The 23,327-nt window shown below is 42.5% G+C and overlaps 1 protein-coding gene across 3 annotated transcripts in view; it reads right to left on the reverse strand.

The window, feature by feature from the left end:
* The window catches only part of LRRC74B (leucine rich repeat containing 74B), a 111,534-nt gene that overhangs the window by 35,412 nt on the left and 52,795 nt on the right, over positions 1–23,327 (reverse strand). For all 3 annotated transcript variants that reach the window (XM_069758647.1, XM_069758630.1, XM_069758638.1), the window contains one exon: positions 10,236–10,442. In XM_069758647.1, coding sequence (XP_069614748.1) covers positions 10,236–10,442 — 207 coding nt within the window. The remainder of the gene's footprint in view (positions 1–10,235; positions 10,443–23,327) is intronic.

A 23,327-nucleotide genomic window follows, 5' to 3' on the forward strand; every position in this document is an offset into this window, starting at 1 on the left:
TCCTGACCAGGACAAATTTTACAATTCTGAACAGCTTCACTTTATGTGGTAATAACGCAGGAACGCTTCAACATATCCCAGTGATTCTGAGGTGTTTTTTGTGTGACATATTGTGCTTTATGTTAGTGATACATGTAGGTTGATATATTTGTGAAAATATTGGAATTTTGGCAAATATTTAACAATTTACAAACTTTTATTTTTTATGCCCTTAAATCAGATAGTCACACAAACTAGTTAAAGAATAACATTTCCCATATGTCTACTTTACATCAGCATCATTTTTGAAGCATAACATAAGTTAGAAGGGTTACAAGTTAAAGCGAACTTGTCACCCCCAAAATCGACGATGAGCTAAGCCCACCAGCATCAGGGGCTTATCTACAGCATTCTAGAATGCTGTAGATAAGCCCCTAATGTATCCTGAAAGATATGAAAAAGAGGTTAGATTATTCTCACCCAGAGGCGGTCCCGCTGCGGTGGGCGTCGAGGTCCGGTCCGGGCCTCCCATCTTCTAACGATGACGTCCTCTTCTTGTCTTCAAGCTGCAGCTCCGGGGCAGGTGTACTTTGTCTGCCCTGTTGAGGGCAGAGCAAAGTACTGCAGTGCGCAGGCGCTGGTCCTCTCTGACCTTTCCCAGCGCCTGCGCACTGCAGTACTTTGCTCTGCCCTCAACAGGCAGACAAAGTATACCTGCGCTGGATCTGCAGTGTGAAGACAAGAAGAGGACATCATCGTAAGAAGATAGGAGACCCTGGACCGCGACGCCCATCGGACCGGACCACAGCAGGAACGCCTCTGGGTGAGTATAATCTAACCTCTTTTTCTCATCTTTCAGGATACATCAGGGGCTTATCTACAGCATTACAGAATGCTGTAGATAAGCCCCTGATGCTGGTGGGCTTAGCTCATCGTCGATTTTGGGGGTGACAGGTTCCCTTTAATTAGTAATTTCTCATTTTTCCAACAAACCAATTTTCTTAGGGGCCACATCACATTTGAAGTGAATTTGAGGGGCGTATATGACAGAAACTATCCAAAAGTTACACCATTTTTAAAAACACTCAAAGTGCTCAAAACCACATTCAAGAAGTTTATTAACCCTTCAGGTACAGTACTTCACAAATCTAATGCCGGCAACCCCGCATGCTTCCTCTCCTCCTTCCTGGTAGGGACGCTGTTATACTCATTGCCCCGGCCGCCCAGCTGCTACCTCTGCTCCCGCCCCCATGTCCCAGTGCCTGTGCTTGCCATGCACGTCTCCAGTCAGCACGCTTAGGCTTAGGGCGTTCCTGCACTCTCCATGACTCTTAAAGAGTCAGCAAACACACCTGAGGTGTCCCCAGCTAATATCTGGGAGGCACTTAGCACTTAAGGCACCTTGATCTGTTCGAAGGTGCCTGAGCAACTTTCGTACATTGTCATATAACCAAAATGAAATGACCAAGTCACAAATGGCGCTTCCAAAATAACATACTACCTACAAATAAACTGAAGCATATGCCAAGTAAAAATTAAAAAAAAATTTTTATTTAACAAATATTGACACACAACTATTTAAAAAGATTCAGTGGGTGAATACACACATATGGACCCGAGAACACAGGAATTACTATTCCCATGCCATAAACATATTCAAAAAAATGGATAAATATCCAGAGCATATAAAGAAAAAAATTTTCTCTAGGGTTCCTCAAAAAGGGCTACCTTATATATGGAGCAAAGCTTTCTTGAATGTTAATCAATGTTATATAATTCAATATATTTCACTTTGCAAACAGTGCTTTTGGACTCATATGTCAGCCAAATTTGGTATTCAATATAGCATTCATAAAGCATAGACACATAAATAAGGAAAAGAGTTTTCCCATACAGCTCTATTTAGATGCCCATATAGCTTATGGCTCTATGTAAAAACCTTTGTGGCTCCTCACAGCAAAATTGTCTACATATATAGTTATAAGATTGCTTGCTATCTCTATATCCAAAGACAATAAATAACAATAAAGTGCATAGTGCTAAATAATGTTCAATGTTAGTGCAAAACATGCTTTAGAATACTTGCAGAGACAAAATCATATTGTAAGGTGCAAAAACAAGCTACTAAATGTGGCAGCAATCAAATAAGGATGGCATAAAATTACCATATATACTCGAGTATAAGCCGAGATTTTCAGCCCATTTTTTTGGGCTGAAAGTCCCCCTCTCGGCTTATACTCGCGTCATACCCGGGGTCGGCAGGGGAGGGGAAGCGGGGGTTGTGTAATTATACTCACCTACTCCTGGCGCGGTCCCTGCATGTCCCTGCTTCTTCCAGCGCTGCAAGTGACTGTATGGAGCATCTTATGGGGCCATAACGTTTGTGCAGTATTATAAGGGCCAAGTGTCTGTATGGAGCATCTTATGGGGCCATGTGCAGCATTATATGGGGCAATTATCTGTATGGAGCATTTTATGGGGCCAAAACGTTTGTGCAGCACTATATAGGGCAAATATCTCTATGGAGCATCTTATGGGGCCCTTACTACCCTTTATGCAGGATTATATGGGGCATATTTTAATATGGAGCATCTAATGGGGCCCATCAAACTTTATGGAGCATTATATGGGGCTCCTGATTCAATATGGATATTCAAAAACACTTAACCTACTGATGTCTCAATTAATTTTACTTTTATTGGTATCTATTTTTACTTTTGAAATTTACCAGTAGCTGCTGCATTTTCCACCCCAGGTTTATACTCGAGTCATTAAGTTTTCCCAGTTTTTTGTGGCAAAATTAGGGGGGTCGGCTTATACTCGGGTCAGCTTATACTCGAGTATATACGGTAGGTTAAGGTGCAGTGGTTAAAGTGCAAGCATGCTACTGAAGGTTTGTAATAGTCAGCTAGGCATGAAGGAGGAAGCAAATCAGCTAAATTCAAGGGGTATACATGACCTGGTTAGCAGGGAGGGTCCCGACGCGCGTTTCATGTTAGCTTCTTCTGATGGGGATGTAGTGATCAGAAGAAGCTAACGGTGGAGAACTACTTGGCGCACAGCAGGGCTTGGAATGAAGGAGCACCATTTGACTTTTGGAATGCAAAATTACCTCATTTTGAAAACTAGACCCCTCAAGAAATTTATTTAACGATGTGGTGAGCACGTTGAATCCACAGGTGCTTCACACAATTTTATAACGTTAAGCCATGAAAATGAAAAAATACATTTTCACATGGGTAACAAGAGAAAATAGATTTACAATTTGTTGTGCAATTTGTTCTGAGTGCTCCGATACCCCATATGTAGTGTAAAACTACTCTTTGGGTGCACGATAGGACTTGGAAATGAAAGATCACCATTTGACTTTTGGAGTGCAAAATTGAGTGGAATAGATTGCTGATGGCTTGTCACATTTGAAGAGCGTCCGACGCGCCAAAACAGACAGAAACCCCCACAAGTCACTCCATTTTGAAAATCACACCTCTTGAGGAATTCATCTAGGGGTGTAATGAATCTTTTGAACTCTCAAATAATTCACAAAATTGTATAAAATTGGGCTGAGTCAATAATAAACAACCACTTTTTCCACCAAATGTTGCTTTGACTTCAAGTTTTTAAACCTGGTAGAAGGTTTACACAGTAAAATATCGATATTTGCAGATGATACAAAACTATGTAAAGCAGTTAATACAAGAGAAGATAGTATTCTGCTACAGATGGATCTGGATAAGTTGGAAACTTGGGCTGAAAGGTGGCAGATGAGGTTTAACAATGATAAATGTAAGGTTATACACATGGGAAGAAGGAATCAATATCACCATTACACACTGAAAGGGAAACCACTGGGTAAATCTGACAGGGAGAAGGACTTGGGGATCCTAGTTAATGATAAACTTACCTGGAGCAGCCAGTGCCAGGCAGCAGCTGCCAAGGCAAACAGGATCATGGAGTGCATTAAAAGAGGTCTGGATACACATGATGAGAGCATTATACTGCCTCTGTACAAATCCCTAGTTAGACTGCACATGGAGTACTGTGTCCAGTTTTGGGCACCGGTGCTCAGGAAGGATATAATGGAACTAGAGAGAGTACAAAGGAGGGCAACAAAATTAATAAAGGGGATGGGAGAACTACAATACCCAGATAGATTAGCGAAATTAGGATTATTTAGTCTAGAAAAAAGACGACTGAGGGGCGATCTAATAACCATGTATAAGTATATAAGGGGACAATACAAATATCTCGCTGAGGATCTGTTTATACCAAGGAAGGTGACGGGCACAAGGGGGCATTCTTTGCGTCTGGAGGTGAGAAGGTTTTTCCACCTACATAGAAGAGGATTCTTTACTGTTAGGGCAGTGAGAATCTGGAATTGCTTGCCTGAGGAGGTGGTGATGGCGAACTCAGTCGAGAGGTTCAAGAGAGGCCTGGATGTCTTCCTGGAGCAGAACAATATTGTATCATACAATTATTAGGTTCTGTAGAAGGACGTAGATCTGGGGATTTATTATGATGGAATATAGGCTGAACTGGATGGACAAATGTCTTTTTTCGGCCTTACTAACTATGTTACTATGTTACCATGTTAATTTCCAAATAGAATAATACTTTTGAGGCACAGAGCAAAGCTCAAGAGGAAAGAAGCGCCATATTGGGGTTCAGATTTTGTTGGAATGGTTTGAAGGTGCCATGTCACATTGGCAGAGCACCTGAGGTGCAAGAACAGGAGAAGCCCTCTCTGAACAGAGCTCTAAAGACTGGATGAAGAAGACAGGGATTGTTGTGGGACCACAATTTGGACTACGGTGGACTAGTGTGCCTTTTATTTATTTATTTTAAATAAGTGGGGGAAAGAGAAATTGTTGGGGAGGTTTTTTTTTTTTTTCAAATAAAGATTTTTCTCTGTGCTTTTTTTTCTTTTTACTCATGGGGTTAGTAAAGGGGTGTCTGATAGATGCCACCCCATTACTAACCTCTGGGTTTGATATCAACAAACATTACACAGCTGACATCGGCCCTAAAATATTACCCGGCTTGCCAACGCACCATAGCAGGCGGGAAGAGCTGGGCAAAGCGCCAGAATTGGCACATATAATTGATGTACCTTTTCTGAGGCCACTGCAGTCTGCTTTTTCTAGGCTGAGGAGAGCCAAATATCTATGGGCCTACCCACCCTGAAAACACCAGCCCCCAGCTGTCTGCTTAACTTGGCTGGTTATCAAGAATGGGAGAGGACCCCACACCAGGGTCCCTGCACCACCCATACTTTTCAATGCGGTGGACCTTGGGAAAATGGCTGCTGGAGGCTACGAATGTGTAGCCTGAGATCTAGGGAGTAGAGATCTCAATCTGCACATGTGCCTCCATAGGCAGCCATTTTCCACTACTGTGAAAAGGATGGAAAATGAAGGGACTCCCGACATTTTGTAAAAGCCCGGCCCCTGCCACAGCCTCGAACAGCCGAACACCGCCTCTTCCCCAGCATAGGGCCCACAGCATTGTCCCACTCCTGCTGCTAGCTTCCAGCAACAGTGATCCTGCCCTCTGGTGCCCCGCGCCACTGCAGTCTCCCTCCAGTAAGCTACATTCGGATTATAAGATGCATCTCCATTTTGCCTCAAATTTTTTTTTGTCTTATGATCTGTAAAAAAACGGTAAATTAAAGAATGAATAATTCCTTACCATTCTTCTCTACTCTATCTGCATTTTTTTTAACCAACTTCCTTTTTGGTGACTTTTCATATGAAAATCCCCAATGCATGCTGGGATACTCATATGAGATGTCATCAGGAGTCAGAGGCCAGAAAACTGACATCTGTTTCGGGGATGGGGCTTTTCACGACTTTTCCTTCTTGCTGGGTTATCTCCTTACAATTTGCACTGACAGTGCTTTCTGTTCCAGGTCATCACTTCTCACCAGCGTCGTCGAGAGAGCGTACAGCCACTGTGTATTAAATGAATAATGTACAGTGGCAAGATCCTACTGAGCATACATTGCAATTAACAACTGACGCATGCTCAGTAAAATTGGGATTAGCCTCTCAAATGGACGTCACTGGTGATACTTCGTTTCAGAGTGGGGAAAGAAGCTGCGGCAGTGATTGCAACCTCTGCCAACTGATGATGTCTTGTTTCAGTATCCCAGCATGCAATGAGGATTCTCAAACAAAATGTCATCAAACAGGAAGTAAAAAAGTAAAGTCATTAGCTAGGGTAGAGAAAGAAAGGTAGTAAATAGTGATGAGGGAATATACTCGTTACTTGAGACTTCTCGAGCATGCTTGGGAATCCTCCGAGTATCTTTTAGTGCTCGGAGGTTTAGTTTTTATTGCTGCAGCTGAAAGTTTCACATCTGTTAACCAGCATAAGTACATGTGGGGATTCCCTAGGAACCAGACAACCCCCACATGTACTTATGCTGGCTAACAGATGTAAAACATTCAGCTGCGGCAATAAAAACTAAATCTCCGAGCACTAAAAAATACTCGGAGGACACCCGAGCATGCTCGAGAAATCTCGAGTAATGAGTATATTTGCTCATCACTAGTAGTAAATTTTTTATTTTCGTGTAATAGAAAAGCAATTAAATTATTACATTAAATAAACAGACAATTAGGATTAAATCATTGCTAGTTTTGGATTACCCCTTTCTTAAAAGTCGAAACCTGTTTAAGTAGTAGGTCATTTTCTGATGACACATTCTCTTTAAAAATATATATATTTTATTGATATACTACAAATTACCAAGACACTGGAACAGAAGGGTTATGTGCACAGATATGGGCAGATAACACTCATCGCTACACTCATCAGGAGGGCGTTAAACTAGAAGAAGAGGGGACGGGAAGAAAAACATTAGACTTGAACAAAGAAGACCCAGGAAAACATACTCAGAAGGGAGGTAAGAACATTTCTAAAACAATCCACAGCGAGGAGATTGGAACAAAACAAAATCCTCTAAACTGCATGCTCGCAAACGCCAGAAGCCTGACAAACAAGATGGAAGAACTAGAAGCAGAAATATCTACAGGTAACTTTGACATAGTGGGAATAACCGAGACATGGTTAGATGAAAGCTATGACTGGGCAGTTAACTTACAGGGTTACAGTCTGTTTAGAAAGGATCGTAAAAATCGGAGAGGAGGAGGGGTTTGTGTCTATGTAAAGTCTTGTCTAAAGTCCACTTTAAGGGAGGATATTAGCGAAGGAAATGAGGATGTTGAGTCCATATGGGTCGAAATTCATGGAGGGAAAAATGGTAACAAAATTCTCATTGGGGTCTGTTACAAACGCCCAAATATAACAGAAACCATGGAAAGTCTACTTCTAAAGCAGATAGATGAAGCTGCAACCCATAATGAGGTCCTGGTTATGGGGGACTTTAACTACCCGGATATTAACTGGGAAACAGAAACCTGTGAAACCCATAAAGGCAACAGGTTTCTGCTAATAACCAAGAAAAATTATCTTTCACAATTGGTGCAGAATCCAACCAGAGGAGCAGCACTTTTAGACCTAATACTATCTAATAGACCTGACAGAATAACAAATCTGCAGGTGGTCGGGCATCTAGGAAATAGCGACCACAATATTGTGCAGTTTCACCTGTCTTTCACTAGGGGGACTTGTCAGGGAGTCACAAAAACACTGAACTTTAGGAAGGCAAAGTTTGACCAGCTTAGAGATGCCCTTAATCTGGTAGACTGGGACAATATCCTCAGAAATAAGAATACAGATAATAAATGGGAAATGTTTAAGAACATCCTAAATAGGCAGTGTAAGCGGTTTATACCTTGTGGGAATAAAAGGACTAGAAATAGGAAAAACCCAATGTGGTTAAACAAAGAAGTAAGACAGGCAATTAACAGTAAAAAGAAAGCATTTGCACTACTAAAGCAGGATGGCACCATTGAAGCTCTAAAAAACTATAGGGAGAAAAATACTTTATCTAAAAAACTAATTAAAGCTGCCAAAAAGGAAACAGAGAAACACATTGCTAAGGAGAGTAAAACTAATCCCAAACTGTTCTTCAACTATATCAATAGTAAAAGAATAAAAACTGAAAATGTAGGCCCCTTAAAAAATAGTGAGGAAAGAATGGTTGTAGATGGCGAGGAAAAAGCTAACATATTAAACACCTTCTTCTCCACGGTATTCACGGTGGAAAATGAAATGCTAGGTGAAATCCCAAGAAACAATGAAAACCCTATATTAAGGGTCACCAATCTAACCCAAGAAGAGGTGCGAAACCGGCTAAATAAGATTAAAATAGATAAATCTCCGGGTCCGGATGGCATACACCCATGAGTACTAAGAGAACTAAGTAATGTAATAGATAAACCATTATTTCTTATTTTTAGGGACTCTATAGCGACAGGGTCTGTTCTGCAGGACTGGCGCATAGCAAATGTGGTGCCAATATTCAAAAAGGGCTCTAAAAGTGAACCTGGAAATTATAGGCCAGTAAGTCTAACCTCTATTGTTGGTAAAATATTTGAAGGGTTTCTGAGGGATGTTATTCTGGATTATCTCAATGAGAATAACTGTTTAAGTCCATATCAGCATGGGTTTATGAGAAATCGCTCCTGTCAAACCAATCTAATCAGTTTTTATGAAGAGGTAAGCTATAGGCTGGACCACGGTGAGTCATTGGACGTGGTATATCTCGATTTTTCCAAAGCGTTTGATACCGTGCCGCACAAGAGGTTGGTACACAAAATGAGAATGCTTGGTCTGGGGGAAAATGTGTGTAAATGGGTTAGTAACTGGCTTAGTGATAGAAAGCAGAGGGTGGTTATAAATGGTATAGTCTCTAACTGGGTCGCTGTGACCAGTGGGGTACCACAGGGGTCGGTATTGGGACCTGTTCTCTTCAACATATTCATTAATGATCTGGTAGAAGGTTTACACAGTAAAATATCGATATTTGCAGATTATACAAAACTATGTAAAGCAGTTAATACAAGAGAAGATAATATTCTGCTACAGATGGATCTGGATAAGTTGGAAACTTGGGCTGAAAGGTGGCAGATGAGGTTTAACAATGATAAATGTAAGGTTATACACATGGGAAGAAGGAATCAATATCACTATTACACACTGAATGGGAAACCATTGGGTAAATCTGACAGGGAGAAGGACTTGGGGATCCTAGTTAATGATAAACTTACCTGGAGCAGCCAGTGCCAGGCAGCAGCTGCCAAGGCAAACAGGATCATGGGGTGCATTAAAAGAGGTCTGGATACACATGATGAGAGCATTATACTGCCTCTGTACAAATCCCTAGTTAGACCGCACATGGAGTACTGTGTCCAGTTTTGGGCACCGGTGCTCAGGAAGGATATAATGGAACTAGAGAGAGTACAAAGGAGGGCAAAAAAATTAATAAAGGGGATGGGAGAACTACAATACCCAGATAGATTAGCGAAATTAGGATTATTTAGTCTAGAAAAAAGACGACTGAGGGGCGATCTAATAACCATGTATAAGTATATAAGGGGACAATACAAATATCTCGCTGAGGATCTGTTTATACCAAGGAAGGTGACGGGCACAAGGGGGCATTCTTTGCGTCTGGAGGAGAGAAGGTTTTTCCACCAACATAGAAGAGGATTCTTTACTGTTAGGGCAGTGAGAATCTGGAATTGCTTGCCTGAGGAGGTGGTGATGGCGAACTCAGTCGAGGGGTTCAAGAGAGGCCTGGATGTCTTCCTGGAGCAGAACAATATTGTATCATACAATTATTAGGTTCTGTAGAAGGACGTAGGTCTGGGGATTTATTGTGATGGAATATAGGCTGAACTGGATGGACAAATGTCTTTTTTCGGCCTTACTAACTATGTTACTATTGAAGTGCCTTCGGCCTTACTAACTATGTTACTATTATACATTACTATGTATGTTAGATATGCAGCAAGTTTTCAGTCCGAAAATGAATAACCTGCTATATATTATAATTGCAGTAGTGTGTATGAGACTTTAAGAAATCATGTATATATTGCACTAAATATCCACAGTAGCTTGAAATCTAAAAAAGGTCAATTTATGATATAATTTATATTGCCGCAGACTTATCTGCATCACATACATAATAACATTTGCTGCAGGTTTAGTTGCGATGTCCTGTGTACATTTTCTGCCAGCAGTGAGCGAGTTAAAATGTCCTGTTACACCCCCTACTCGTAAATTTGTTTTTCCATAGTTATGAAAATGGAATCAAATGAAGAAAAATGATATTTAAATATATGCCGTACCTGATCTATCTCCAAACATGTTATGGCTGAGATCCATGAATTCCAACTTCTGATTGTTCATTAGTGCTTCTGAAAAATAGGAAGCGGCTGGTTCATCAAACTCATTCCCTGACAGGTTCACCCTCTGAAGGGTTATGTTCTCCAACAGCATCAGGGATAGTGCTTTGGCACCTTTTAGTGCTAGTTTATTATCACACAAGTGCAGCTCTGAAAACACATAAAAGATAAAAATAAAGGATTAATTGTTAGACAGAAATAATGGTACAGACAGGGAGGCATTTGTAGGGCAGAGGTGCCGAACCTGCGGCCCGCTATGCCGTTGTGTGCGGCCCCCAACCATCTTCTCACAGAAATGCTTGCGTGTGACTTTTTGCATGTAGTTTCCATATTAAAGAAAGTAACAGTGGCACACAGTCATCCCTGTGTCTCCCATAAATGTTAGGAGAATGGGGTCCCTCCAAAAAGATTTATGAGTTACATATATCGATCTATGCCTGTGGCCATCTACACTGTAGGTTATGGCATTGGAGTGTACAAAGTTGAGAGCAACAATTACTTGTGGCCTTCTGCATTCCTAACTGCTGAGGATGAAAGGAAACCCCAATCTTTCTGTAGGTGCAAGTTTCACTTTTTGCTTACTATCGGTCAGGCATTTATGGCATGTTTGATATGCCAGAAATGTCTCAGATGGTAAGACCCCTTTTACTGCACCACTTGGGATTGATTCACATGAATGAAAAAGTGGCATTTTGACCAAAGAAAGTTGTGTACACATGATATAGGAGGAGCAGTGGTAGTAGTCCCACCTGTCACTTCAAGGGGCACAAAGGTCCTTCTGCCAGATAAAACACCAATATTAAAACTGCCACATATCTGGTGCTAAGTAACTCTGTTATTGATTATAGATGTTCACTGGAAATGGCAGATCAATAAGTTTGCACTGCACCTCTCAATAGAGAACAGGAAACCATGGTGTATAAGCATGTTTATGAGGCAAAATGCTGATTCAATCAGCCACCCCCCTCCATAATAAGGGGAAAGAAATCAGATATACATACACAGCGGGTCAAATAAGTATTGAACTTGTCATCAATTTTCTCACACATGCAAAGAAATGAAACCATAGATGTCCATGAATTAAATTACCATATATACTCGAGTATAAGCCGACCCAAGTATAAGCCGACCCCCCTAATTTTGCAACAAAAAACTGGGAGAACTTATTGACTCGAGTATAAGCTTAGGGTGGAAAATGCAGCAGCTACCATTAAATGTCAAAAATAAAAATAGATACCAATAAAAGTAAAATTCATTGAGACATCAGTAGGTTAAGTGTTTTTGAATATCCATATTGAATTAGGAGCCCCATATAATGCTCCATACTGTTCATTATGGCCCCATAAGATGCTCCATATACAAATATGCCCCATATAATGCTCCATGTAGTTATTTATCGCCCCATAAATGCCCCATATAATGCTCCATGCAGTTCTTTATGGCCCCATAGATGCCCCATATAATGCTCCATGCAGTTCTTTATGGTCCCATAGATGCCCCATATAAAGATCCATTCAGTTCTTTATGGCCCTATAGATGCCCCATATAATACTCCATGCAGTTCTTTATGGCCCCATAGATGCCCCATATAATGCTCCATGCAGTTATTTATGGACCCATAGATGCTCCATATAATGCTCCATGCAGTTCTTTATGGCCCCATAGATGCCCCATATAATGCTCCATGCAGTTATGTCCCCAAATAATGCTCCATGCAGTTCTTTATGGTCCCATAGATGCTCCATATAATGCTCCATGCAGTTCTTTATGGCCCCATAGATGCCCCATATAATGCTCCATGCAGTTCTTTATAGCCCCATAGATGCCCCATATAATACTCCATGCAGTTCTTTATGGCCCCATAGATGCCCCATATAATGCTCCATGCAGTTCTTTATAGCCCCATAGATGCCCCATATAATACTCCATGCAGTTCTTTATGGCCCCATAGATGCTCCATATAATCCTCCATGCAGTTCTTTATGGCCCCATAGATGCTCCATATAATGCTCCATGCAGTTATTTATGGACCCATAGATGCCCCATATAATGCTCCATGCAGTTCTTTATAGCCCCATAGATGCCCCATATAATGCTCCATGCAGTTCTTTATGGCCCCTTAGATGCTCCATATAATGCTCCATGCAGTTCTTTGTGGCCCCATAGATGCCCCATATAATGCTCCATGCAGTTCTTTATGGCCCCATAGATGCTCCATATATAACGCTCCATGCAGTTCTTTATGGCCCCATAGATGCCCCATATAATGCTCCATGCAGTTATGTCCCCATAGATGCTCCATATAATGCTCCATGCAGTTCGTTATGGCCCCATAGATGCCCCATATAATGCTCCATGCAGTTCTTTATAGCCCCATAGATGCCCCATATAATGCTCCATGCAGTTATTTATGGACCCATAGATGCTCCATATAATGCTCCATGCAGTTCTTTATGGCCCCATAGATGCCCCATATAATGATCCATGCAGTTCTTTATGGCCCCATAGATGCTCCATATAACGCTCCATGCAGTTCTTTATGGCCCCATAGATGCCCCATATAATGTGTTATGACCTGGTGGTAAGGACAATAATGGACCTGGTGGTTAAGAGCACACGGAATGACCTGATAGTTACAAACAATATAGGACGAGCTCTGAGACGTGGGAACTCTGCTGACCTCAATCCCTAATCCTATCACACACACTAGAAATAGCCGTGGATTGCTCCTCACGCTCCCTATGCAACTCGGCACAGCCTAAGGAACTAGCTAGCCCTGAAGATAGAAAAATAAAGCCTACCTTGCCTCAGAGAAATTCCCCAAAGGAAAAGGCAGCCCCCCACATATACTGACTGTGAGTAAAGATGAAAATACAAACACAGAGATTAAATAGATTTAGCAAAGTGAGGCCCGACTTACTGAACAGACTGAGGATAGGAAAGGTAACTTTGCGGTCAGCACAAAAAACTACAAAAAGACCACGCAGAGAGCGCAAAAGACCCTTCGCACCGACTCACGGTGCGGAGGCGCTCCCTCTGCGTCCCAGAGCTTCCAGCAAGCAAGACAAAAATCAAAATATCAAGCTGGACAGAAAAATAGCAAACAAAGAAAAACAAACAGGAACTTAGCTTCTGCTGGGAAGACAGGTCACAAGAACGATCCAGGAGAGAACTAGACCAATACTGGAACATTGACAGGTGGCATGGAGCAATGATCTAAGTGGAGTTAAATAGAGCAGCCAGCTAACGAATTAACCTCGTCACCTGTGGAAGGAAACTCAGAAGCCGCAGCCGAAGTACCATTCATGACCACAGGAGGGAGCTTGACAACAGAATTCACAACAATAATGCTCCATGCAGTTATGTCCCCATAGGTGCTCCATATAATGCTCCATGCAGTTATGTCCCCATAGATGCTCCATATAATGCTCCATGCAGTCCGTTATGGCCCCATAGATGCCCCATATAATGCTCCATGCAGTTATTTATGGACCCATAGATGCTCCATATAATGCTCCATGCAGTTCTTTATAGCCCCATAGATGCCCCATATAATGCTCCATGCAGTTCTTTATGGCCCCTTAGATGCTCCATATAATGCTCCATGCAGTTCTTTATGGCCCCATAGATGCCCCATATAATGATCCATGCAGTTCTTTATGGCCCCATAGATGCTCCATATAACGCTCCATGCAGTTCTTTATGGCCCCATAGATGCCCCATATAATGTGTTATGACCTGGTGGTAAGGACAATAATGGACCTGGTGGTTAAGAGCACATGGAATGACCTGATAGTTACAAACAATATAGGACGAGCTCTGAGACGTGGGAACTCTGCTGACCGCAATCCCTAATCCTATCACACACACTAGAAATAGCCGTGGATTGCTCCTAACGCTCCCTATGCAACTCGGCACAGCCTAAGGAACTAGCTAGCCCTGAAGATAGAAAAATAAAGCCTACCTTGCCTCAGAGAAATTCCCCAAAGGAAAAGGCAGCCCCCCACATATAATGACTGTGAGTAAAGATGAAAATACAAACACAGAGATTAAATAGATTTAGCAAAGTGAGGCCCGACTTACTGAACAGACTGAGGAGAGGAAAGGTAACTTTGCGGTCAGCACAAAAAACTACAAAAAGACCACGCAGAGAGCGCAAAAGACCCTTCGCACCGACTCACGGTGCGGAGGCGCTCCCTCTGCGTCCCAGAGCTTCCAGCAAGCAAGACAAAAATCAAAATATCAAGCTGGACAGAAAAATAGCAAACAAAGAAAAACAAACAGGAACTTAGCTTCTGCTGGGAAGACAGGTCACAAGAACGATCCAGGAGAGAACTAGACCAATACTGGAACATTGACAGGTGGCATGGAGCAATGATCTAAGTGGAGTTAAATAGAGCAGCCAGCTAACGAATTAACCTCGTCACCTGTGGAAGGAAACTCAGAAGCCGCAGCCGAAGTACCATTCATGACCACAGGAGGGAGCTTGACAACAGAATTCACAACAATAATGCTCCATGCAGTTATGTCCCCATAGGTGCTCCATATAATGCTCCATGCAGTTATGTCCCCATAGATGCTCCATATAATGCTCCATGCAGTTCGTTATGGCCCCATAGATGCCCCATATAATGCTCCATGCAGTTATTTATGGACCCATAGATGCTCCATATAATGCTCCATGCAGTTCTTTATAGCCCCATAGATGCCCCATATAATGCTCCATGCAGTTCTTTATGGCCCCTTAGATGCTCCATATAATGCTCCATGCAGTTCTTTATGGCCCCATAGATGCCCCATATAATGATCCATGCAGTTCTTTATGGCCCCATAGATGCTCCATATAACGCTCCATGCAGTTCTTTATGGCCCCATATATGCCCCATATAATGCTCCATGCAGTTATGTCCCCATAGATGCTCCATATAATGCTCCATGCAGTTATGTCCCCATAGATGCTCCATATAATGCTCCATGCAGTTCGTTATGGCCTCATAGATGCCCCATATAATGCTCCATGCAGTTCTTTATAGCCCCATAGATGCCCCATATAATGCTCCATGCAGTTCTTTATGGCCCCATAGATGCCCCATATAATGCTCCATGCAGTTCTTTATAGCCCCATAGATGCCCCATATAATGCTCCATGCAGTTCTTTATGGCCCCATAGATGTTCCATATAATGCTCCATGCAGTTCTTTATAGCCCCATAGATGCCACATATAATGATCCATGCAGTTCTTTATGGCCCCATAGATGCTCCATATAACGCTCCATGCAGTTCTTTATGGTCCCATAGATGCCCCATATAATGCTCCATGCAGTTCTTTATGGCCCCATAGATGCTCCATATAATGCTCCATGCAGTTCTTTATGGCCCCATAGATGCTCCATATAATGCTCCATGCAGTTCATTATGGCCCCATAGATGCCCCATATAATGCTACATGCAGTTATTTATGGACCCATAAATGCTCCATATAATGCTCCATGCAGTTCTTTATGGCCCCATTGATGCCCCATATAATGCACCATGCAGTTCTTTATAGCCCCATAGATGCCCCATATAATGCTCCATGCAGTTCTTTATGGCCACATAGATGCTCCATATAATGCTCCATGCAGTTCTTTATGGCCCCACAGATGCTCCACATAATGTTCCATGCAGTTATTTATGGCCCCATAAATGCCCCATATAATGCTCCATTCAGTTATTTATGGCCCCATAGATGCCCCATATAATGCTCCATGCAGTTCTTTATGGCCCCATAGATGCCCCATATAATGCTCCATGCAGTTATTTATGGACCCATAGATGCTCCATATAATGCTCCATGCAGTTCTTTATGGCCCCATAGATGCCCCATATAATGATCCATGCAGTTCTTTATGGCCCCTTCGATGCTCCATATAACGCTCTATGCAGTTCTTTATGGCCCCATAGATGCCCCATATAATGCTCCATGCAGTTATGTCTCCATAGATGCTCCATATAATGATCCATGCAGTTATGTCCCCATAGATGCTTCATATAATGCTCCATGCAGTTCGTTATGGCCCCATAGATGCCCCATATAATGCTCCATGCAGTTCTTTATAGCCCCATAGATGCCCCATATAATGCTCCATGCAGTTGTTTATGGACCCATAGATGCTCCATATAATGCTCCATGTAGTTCTTTATGGCCCCATAGATGCTTCATATAATGCTCCATGCAGTTCTTTATAGCCCCATAGATGCCCCATATAATGCTCCATGCAGTTCTTTATGGCTCCATAGATGCTCCATATAATGCTCCATGCAGTTCTTTATGGCCCCATAGATGCTCCATATAATGCTCCATGCAGTTATTTATGGACCCATAGATGCCCCATATAATGCTCCATGCAGTTCTTTATAGCCCCATAGATGCCCCATATAATGCTCCATGCAGTTCTTTATGGCCCCTTAGATGCTCCATATAATGCTCCATGCAGTTGTTTATGGCCCCATAGATGCCCCATATAATGCTCCATGCAGTTCTTTATGGCCCCATAGATGCTCCATATAACGCTCCATGCAGTTCTTTATGGCCCCATAGATGCCCCATATAATGCTCCATGCAGTTATGTCCCCATAGATGCTCCATATAATGCTCCATGCAGTTCGTTATGGCCCCATAGATGCCCCATATAATGCTCCATGCAGTTCTTTATAGCCCCATAGATGCCCCATATAATGCTCCATGCAGTTATTTATGGACCCATAGATGCTCCATATAATGCTCCATGCAGTTCTTTATGGCCCCATAGATGCCCCATATAATGATCCATGCAGTTCTTTATGGCCCCATAGATGCTCCATATAACGCTCCATGCAGTTCTTTATGGCCCCATAGATGCCCCATATAATGCTCCATGCAGTTATGTCACCATAGATGCTCCATATAATGCTCCATGCAGTTCGTTATGGCCCCATAGATGTCCCATATAATGCTCCATGCAGTTCTTTATAGCCCCATATATGCCCCATATAATGCTCCATGCAGTTCTTTATGGCCCAATAGATGCCCCATATAATGCTCCATGCAGTTCTTTATGGCCCCATAGATGCTCCATATAATGCTCCATGCAGTTATTTATGGACCCATAGATGCTCCATATAATGCTCCATGCAGTTCTTTATAGCCCCATAGATGCCCCATATAATGCTCCATGCAGTTCTTTATGGCCCCTTAGATGCTCCATATAATGCTCCATGCAGTTCTTTATGCCCCCATAGATGCCCCATATAATGATCCATGCAGTTCTTTATGGCCCCATAGATGCTCCATATAACGCTCCATGCAGTTCTTTATGGCCCCATAGATGGTCCATATAATGCTCCATGCAGTTATGTCCCCATAGATGCTCCATATAATGCTCCATGCAGTTATGTCCCCATAGATGCTCCATATAATGCTCCATGCAGTTCGTTATGGCCCCATAGATGCCCCATATAATACTCCATGCAGTTCTTTATAGCCCCATAGATGCCCCATATAATGCTCCATGCAGTTATTTATGGACCCATAGATGCTCCATATAATGCTCCATGCAGTTCTTTATAGCCCCATAGATGCCCCATATAATGCTCCATGCAGTTCTTTATGGCCCCATAGATGTTCCATATAATGCTCCATGCAGTTCTTATAGCCCCATAGATGCCACATATAATGATCCATGCAGTTCTTTATGGCCCCATAGATGCTCCATATAACGCTCCATGCAGTTCTTTATGGTCCCATAGATGCCCCATATAATGCTCCATGCAGTTCTTTATGGCCCCATAGATGCTCCATATAATGCTCCATGCAGTTCTTTATGGCCCCATAGATGCTCCATATAATGCTCCATGCAGTTCATTATGGCCCCATAGATGCCCCATATAATGCTACATGCAGTTATTTATGGACCCATAAATGCTCCATATAATGCTCCATGCAGTTCTTTATGGCCCCATTGATGCCCCATATAATGCACCATGCAGTTCTTTATAGCCCCATAGATGCCCCATATAATGCTCCATGCAGTTCTTTATGGCCCCATAGATGCTCCATATAATGCTCCATGCAGTTCTTTATGGCCCCACAGATGCTCCACATAATGTTCCATGCAGTTATTTATGGCCCCATAAATGCCCCATATAATGCTCCATTCAGTTATTTATGGCCCCATAGATGCCCCATATAATGCTCCATGCAGTTCTTTATGGCCCCATAGATGCCCCATATAATGCTCCATGCAGTTATTTATGGACCCATAGATGCTCCATATAATGCTCCATGCAGTTCTTTATGGCCCCATAGATGCCCCATATAATGATCCATGCAGTTCTTTATGGCCCCTTCGATGCTCCATATAACGCTCTATGCAGTTCTTTATGGCCCCATAGATGCCCCATATAATGCTCCATGCAGTTATGTCTCCATAGATGCTCCATATAATGATCCATGCAGTTATGTCCCCATAGATGCTTCATATAATGCTCCATGCAGTTCGTTATGGCCCCATAGATGCCCCATATAATGCTCCATGCAGTTCTTTATAGCCCCATAGATGCCCCATATAATGCTCCATGCAGTTATTTATGGACCCATAGATGCTCCATATAATGCTCCATGCAGTTCTTTATGGCCCCATAGATGCTTCATATAATGCTCCATGCAGTTCTTTATAGCCCCATAGATGCCCCATATAATGCTCCATGCAGTTCTTTATGGCCCCATAGATGCTCCATATAATGCTCCATGCAGTTCTTTATGGCCCCATAGATGCTCCATATAATGCTCCATGCAGTTATTTATGGACCCATAGATGCCCCATATAATGCTCCATGCAGTTCTTTATAGCCCCATAGATGCCCCATATAATGCTCCATGCAGTTCTTTATGGCCCCTTAGATGCTCCATATAATGCTCCATGCAGTTGTTTATGGCCCCATAGATGCCCCATATAATGCTCCATGCAGTTCTTTATGGCCCCATAGATGCTCCATATAACGCTCCATGCAGTTCTTTATGGCCCCATAGATGCCCCATATAATGCTCCATGCAGTTATGTCCCCATAGATGCTCCATATAATGCTCCATGCAGTTCGTTATGGCCCCATAGATGCCCCATATAATGCTCCATGCAGTTCTTTATAGCCCCATAGATGCCCCATATAATGCTCCATGCAGTTATTTATGGACCCATAGATGCTCCATATAATGCTCCATGCAGTTCTTTATGGCCCCATAGATGCCCCATATAATGATCCATGCAGTTCTTTATGGCCCCATAGATGCTCCATATAACGCTCCATGCAGTTCTTTATGGCCCCATAGATGCCCCATATAATGCTCCATGCAGTTATGTCCCCATAGATGCTCCATATAATGCTCCATGCAGTTCGTTATGGCCCCATAGATGTCCCATATAATGCTCCATGCAGTTCTTTATAGCCCCATATATGCCCCATATAATGCTCCATGCAGTTCTTTATGGCCCAATAGATGCCCCATATAATGCTCCATGCAGTTCTTTATGGCCCCATAGATGCTCCATATAATGCTCCATGCAGTTCTTTATGGACCCATAGATGCTCCATATAATGCTCCATGCAGTTCTTTATAGCCCCATAGATGCCCCATATAATGCTCCATGCAGTTCTTTATGGCCCCTTAGATGCTCCATATAATGCTCCATGCAGTTCTTTATGGCCCCATAGATGCCCCATATAATGATCCATGCAGTTCTTTATGGCCCCATAGATGCTCCATATAACGCTCCATGCAGTTCTTTATGGCCCCATAGATGGTCCATATAATGCTCCATGCAGTTATGTCCCCATAGATGCTCCATATAATGCTCCATGCAGTTATGTCCCCATAGATGCTCCATATAATGCTCCATGCAGTTCGTTATGGCCCCATAGATGCCCCATATAATGCTCCATGCAGTTCTTTATAGCCCCATAGATGCCCCATATAATGCTCCATGCAGTTATTTATGGACCCATAGATGCTCCATATAATGCTCCATGCAGTTCTTTATGGCCCCATAGATGCCCCATATAATGCTCCATGCAGTTCTTTATAGCCCCATAGATGCTCCATATAATGCTCCATGCAGTTCTTTATGGCCCCATAGATGGTCCATATAATGCTCCATGCAGTTCATTATGGCCCCATAGATGCCCCATATAACATTGTGCCACATGTAATGCTGCTGCTGCACTAAAATAAAAAAATAAACTGCATACTTATCTCTCGTCGCTGCCCGCTGATCCTCAGGTTCCGTCTCTCCGCACTGATTGTTCAGGCAGAGGGCGGCGCACACTAATACGTCATCGCGCCCTCTGACCTGAACAGTCACTGCAGAAGATGCGGAAGACGAGGCGGTGGTGGAAAGCGGAAAGGTGAATATGACATACTCACCTGCTCCCGGCGCGCCTGGTGCGGTCCTTGCATATCCCATGGTCTTCAGGAGCGGCAGCTTCTTCCTGTAGTGATAGGTCACGTGGCACCGCTCATTACAGTAATGAATATGTGGCTCCACCCCTATGGGAGTGGAGTCCATATTCATAACTTTAATGAGCGGTACCAGTGACCGCTGAACAGGGGAAGAAGCTGCCGCGCCCGAAGACCGTGGGACATGCGGGGACTGCGCCAGGAGCGCTGGGAGCAGGTGAGTATTTGACAGGCATCGCTCCCCCTCACCCGCCGACCCCCCGCCTTCCATGACTCGAGTATAAGCCGAGAGGGGCACTTTCAGCCCATTTTTTGGGGCTGGAAATCTCGGCTTATATTTGAGTACATATGGTATGTGTAATAATGGAAAATGGCATAGGGAAAAGGCATTGAACACACCTACTGAAATTTAATTAAAGGGAATAGGTCAGCAGTGTTTTGCTAAATGGTTCTGTTACTAACCTCCTGTGTCTAAGGACTTTGTACATGGACAGCATGTTGTGGGCAGGGTTAGCTTTTTCTGCACTCAGTAAATTAACTGATACATCGTTGGATTCAGGGTCTTTTTCCTTACATTATGCTGCTCTCAGATGAGGTAGCAAAAAACTGATGACAGATTCCCATATATACTTTATACAAATCGCTTGGTTGGTGATGACAGCGTCAAGATGCCTCCTGGATGGAGAAACCAGTCTCATGCATTGCTCAGTTGTGATTTTGGCTTATTTTTCTACTGAAACACTCTTCAAATCCTGAAAGTTCTATGGGCTCCAACTATGAACTGTATGCTCTAGTTCCTTCCATAAATCTATTGGATTCAGGTCAGGTGATTGCCTGACAGCTTTATTTTCTCTGAAACCAATTGAGAGTTTCCTTGTCTGTGCGTTTCGGATCATTGTTTTGTTGAAATGTCCATCCTCGTTTAAATCTTCATAATCCAGGTAGATGGCAGCAGATTGGTTTCAAGAATGTCTTGGTACATTTGTCCATTCATCCTTCAATTACATGAAGTTTGTCAGTGTTCCCACCTCCAAATCTCACTCCTCATATAGTGTTTTTGGGGTGATATGCAGTGCCTTTTGGCCTCCAAACATGGCGTGTATTATGGCATCCAAAGAGTTGAATATTCACCTGGTATTTCACAGGCTAGTCTAAATGTTGTTGACCAAACTTTAAATAGGCTTGATCATGCTTTCTAGTTCAGCTCTGGAGTCTTGCGTAGTCAACGTGCATACAGGCCATAAAGGTTAATTGCATAACTCATTGTTTCCTTTGAAACAATTGTACCTGCTGATTCCAGCTCTTTTTGTAATTTTCCACTTGTGGTCCTTGGATTTTGGACAACTCGCCTGACAACTGATAATTCTTTTCACTCCTCTGTCTCAAATCTTGTGGGAAGCACCTGGTCATGGCCAGTTTAAGGTGAAATGATGTTCTTTCCACTTCCGGATTATGGCCCCAACAGTGCTCACTGGAACCTTCAGTAGTTAAAAAATTCTTCTGTAACCAATGCCATCAGTATGTTTTGCAACAATAATGTTGCAAAGGTTTTGAGACAGTTCACTGGTTTAATCCATCATAAGTTGTTTCTTGTGTGGCACCTTGGTAACGAGAGATAGTTTTATAGGACATCAGTTGAACTACTTTATATTATTTTTCAGTAAGTTGGAGAATTGCTTTCTAGTTACTGATTTCAGCTGATGTCATGACTTTCCATGGCTTTTTGCATGACTTTCCATGGCTTTTTGCACGTCTCTTTCCTCATGTGTTCTACACTTTTTCCCTGTGTTATTTCTCATGATCACACAAGACTTATAGACATTTATGGTTTGATTTATCTGCATGTGTGTATTGGATGGGTTGTTACCAACATTGGGTGAGAGTGTCATGCCAATAGCACCTTTAGAAATATATTTACTTAGAAAGTTGGTGTCGTGTTCAATACTTATTTCACTCGCTATATATATGCTGTATGTGCTGTACACATACAGTGGAGAAAGAAGTATTTAGTCAGCCACCAATTGTGCAAGTTCTCCCACTTAAAAAGATGAGAGAGGCCTGTAATAGGTAGACCACAACTATGAGAGTGAGAATGAGAAAACAAATCCAGAAAATCACCTTGTCTGATTTGGCAAGATTTATTTTGCAAATTATGGTGGAAAATAAGTATTTCGTCATTAACAAAAATTAATCTCAATATTTTAATCAACTGTGGGAGCAATAATAAGAAAATGGAAGACATATAAGACCACTGATCTGGGGCTCAACGCAAGATCTCACCCCGTGGGGTCAAAATGATCACAACAGTGAGCAAAAATAGTGAATGGCCTGCATAGAGCTGGGACCACCGTAACAAAGGCTACCATCAGTAACACACTACGCTGCCAGGGACTCAGACCCTGCAGTGCCAGACGTGTACACATGTTTAAGCCAGTACATGTCCGGGCCCATCTGACATTTGCTAGAGAGCATTTGGATTATCCAGAAGAGTATTGGAAGAATTTCATATGGTCTGATGAAACCACAGTATAACAATTTGGTAGAAACAGAACTCGTTGTGTTT

Source organism: Ranitomeya imitator, chromosome 1 (genome assembly GCF_032444005.1).
Source record: "Ranitomeya imitator isolate aRanImi1 chromosome 1, aRanImi1.pri, whole genome shotgun sequence".
NCBI classification, from domain to species: Eukaryota; Metazoa; Chordata; class Amphibia; order Anura; family Dendrobatidae; genus Ranitomeya; species Ranitomeya imitator.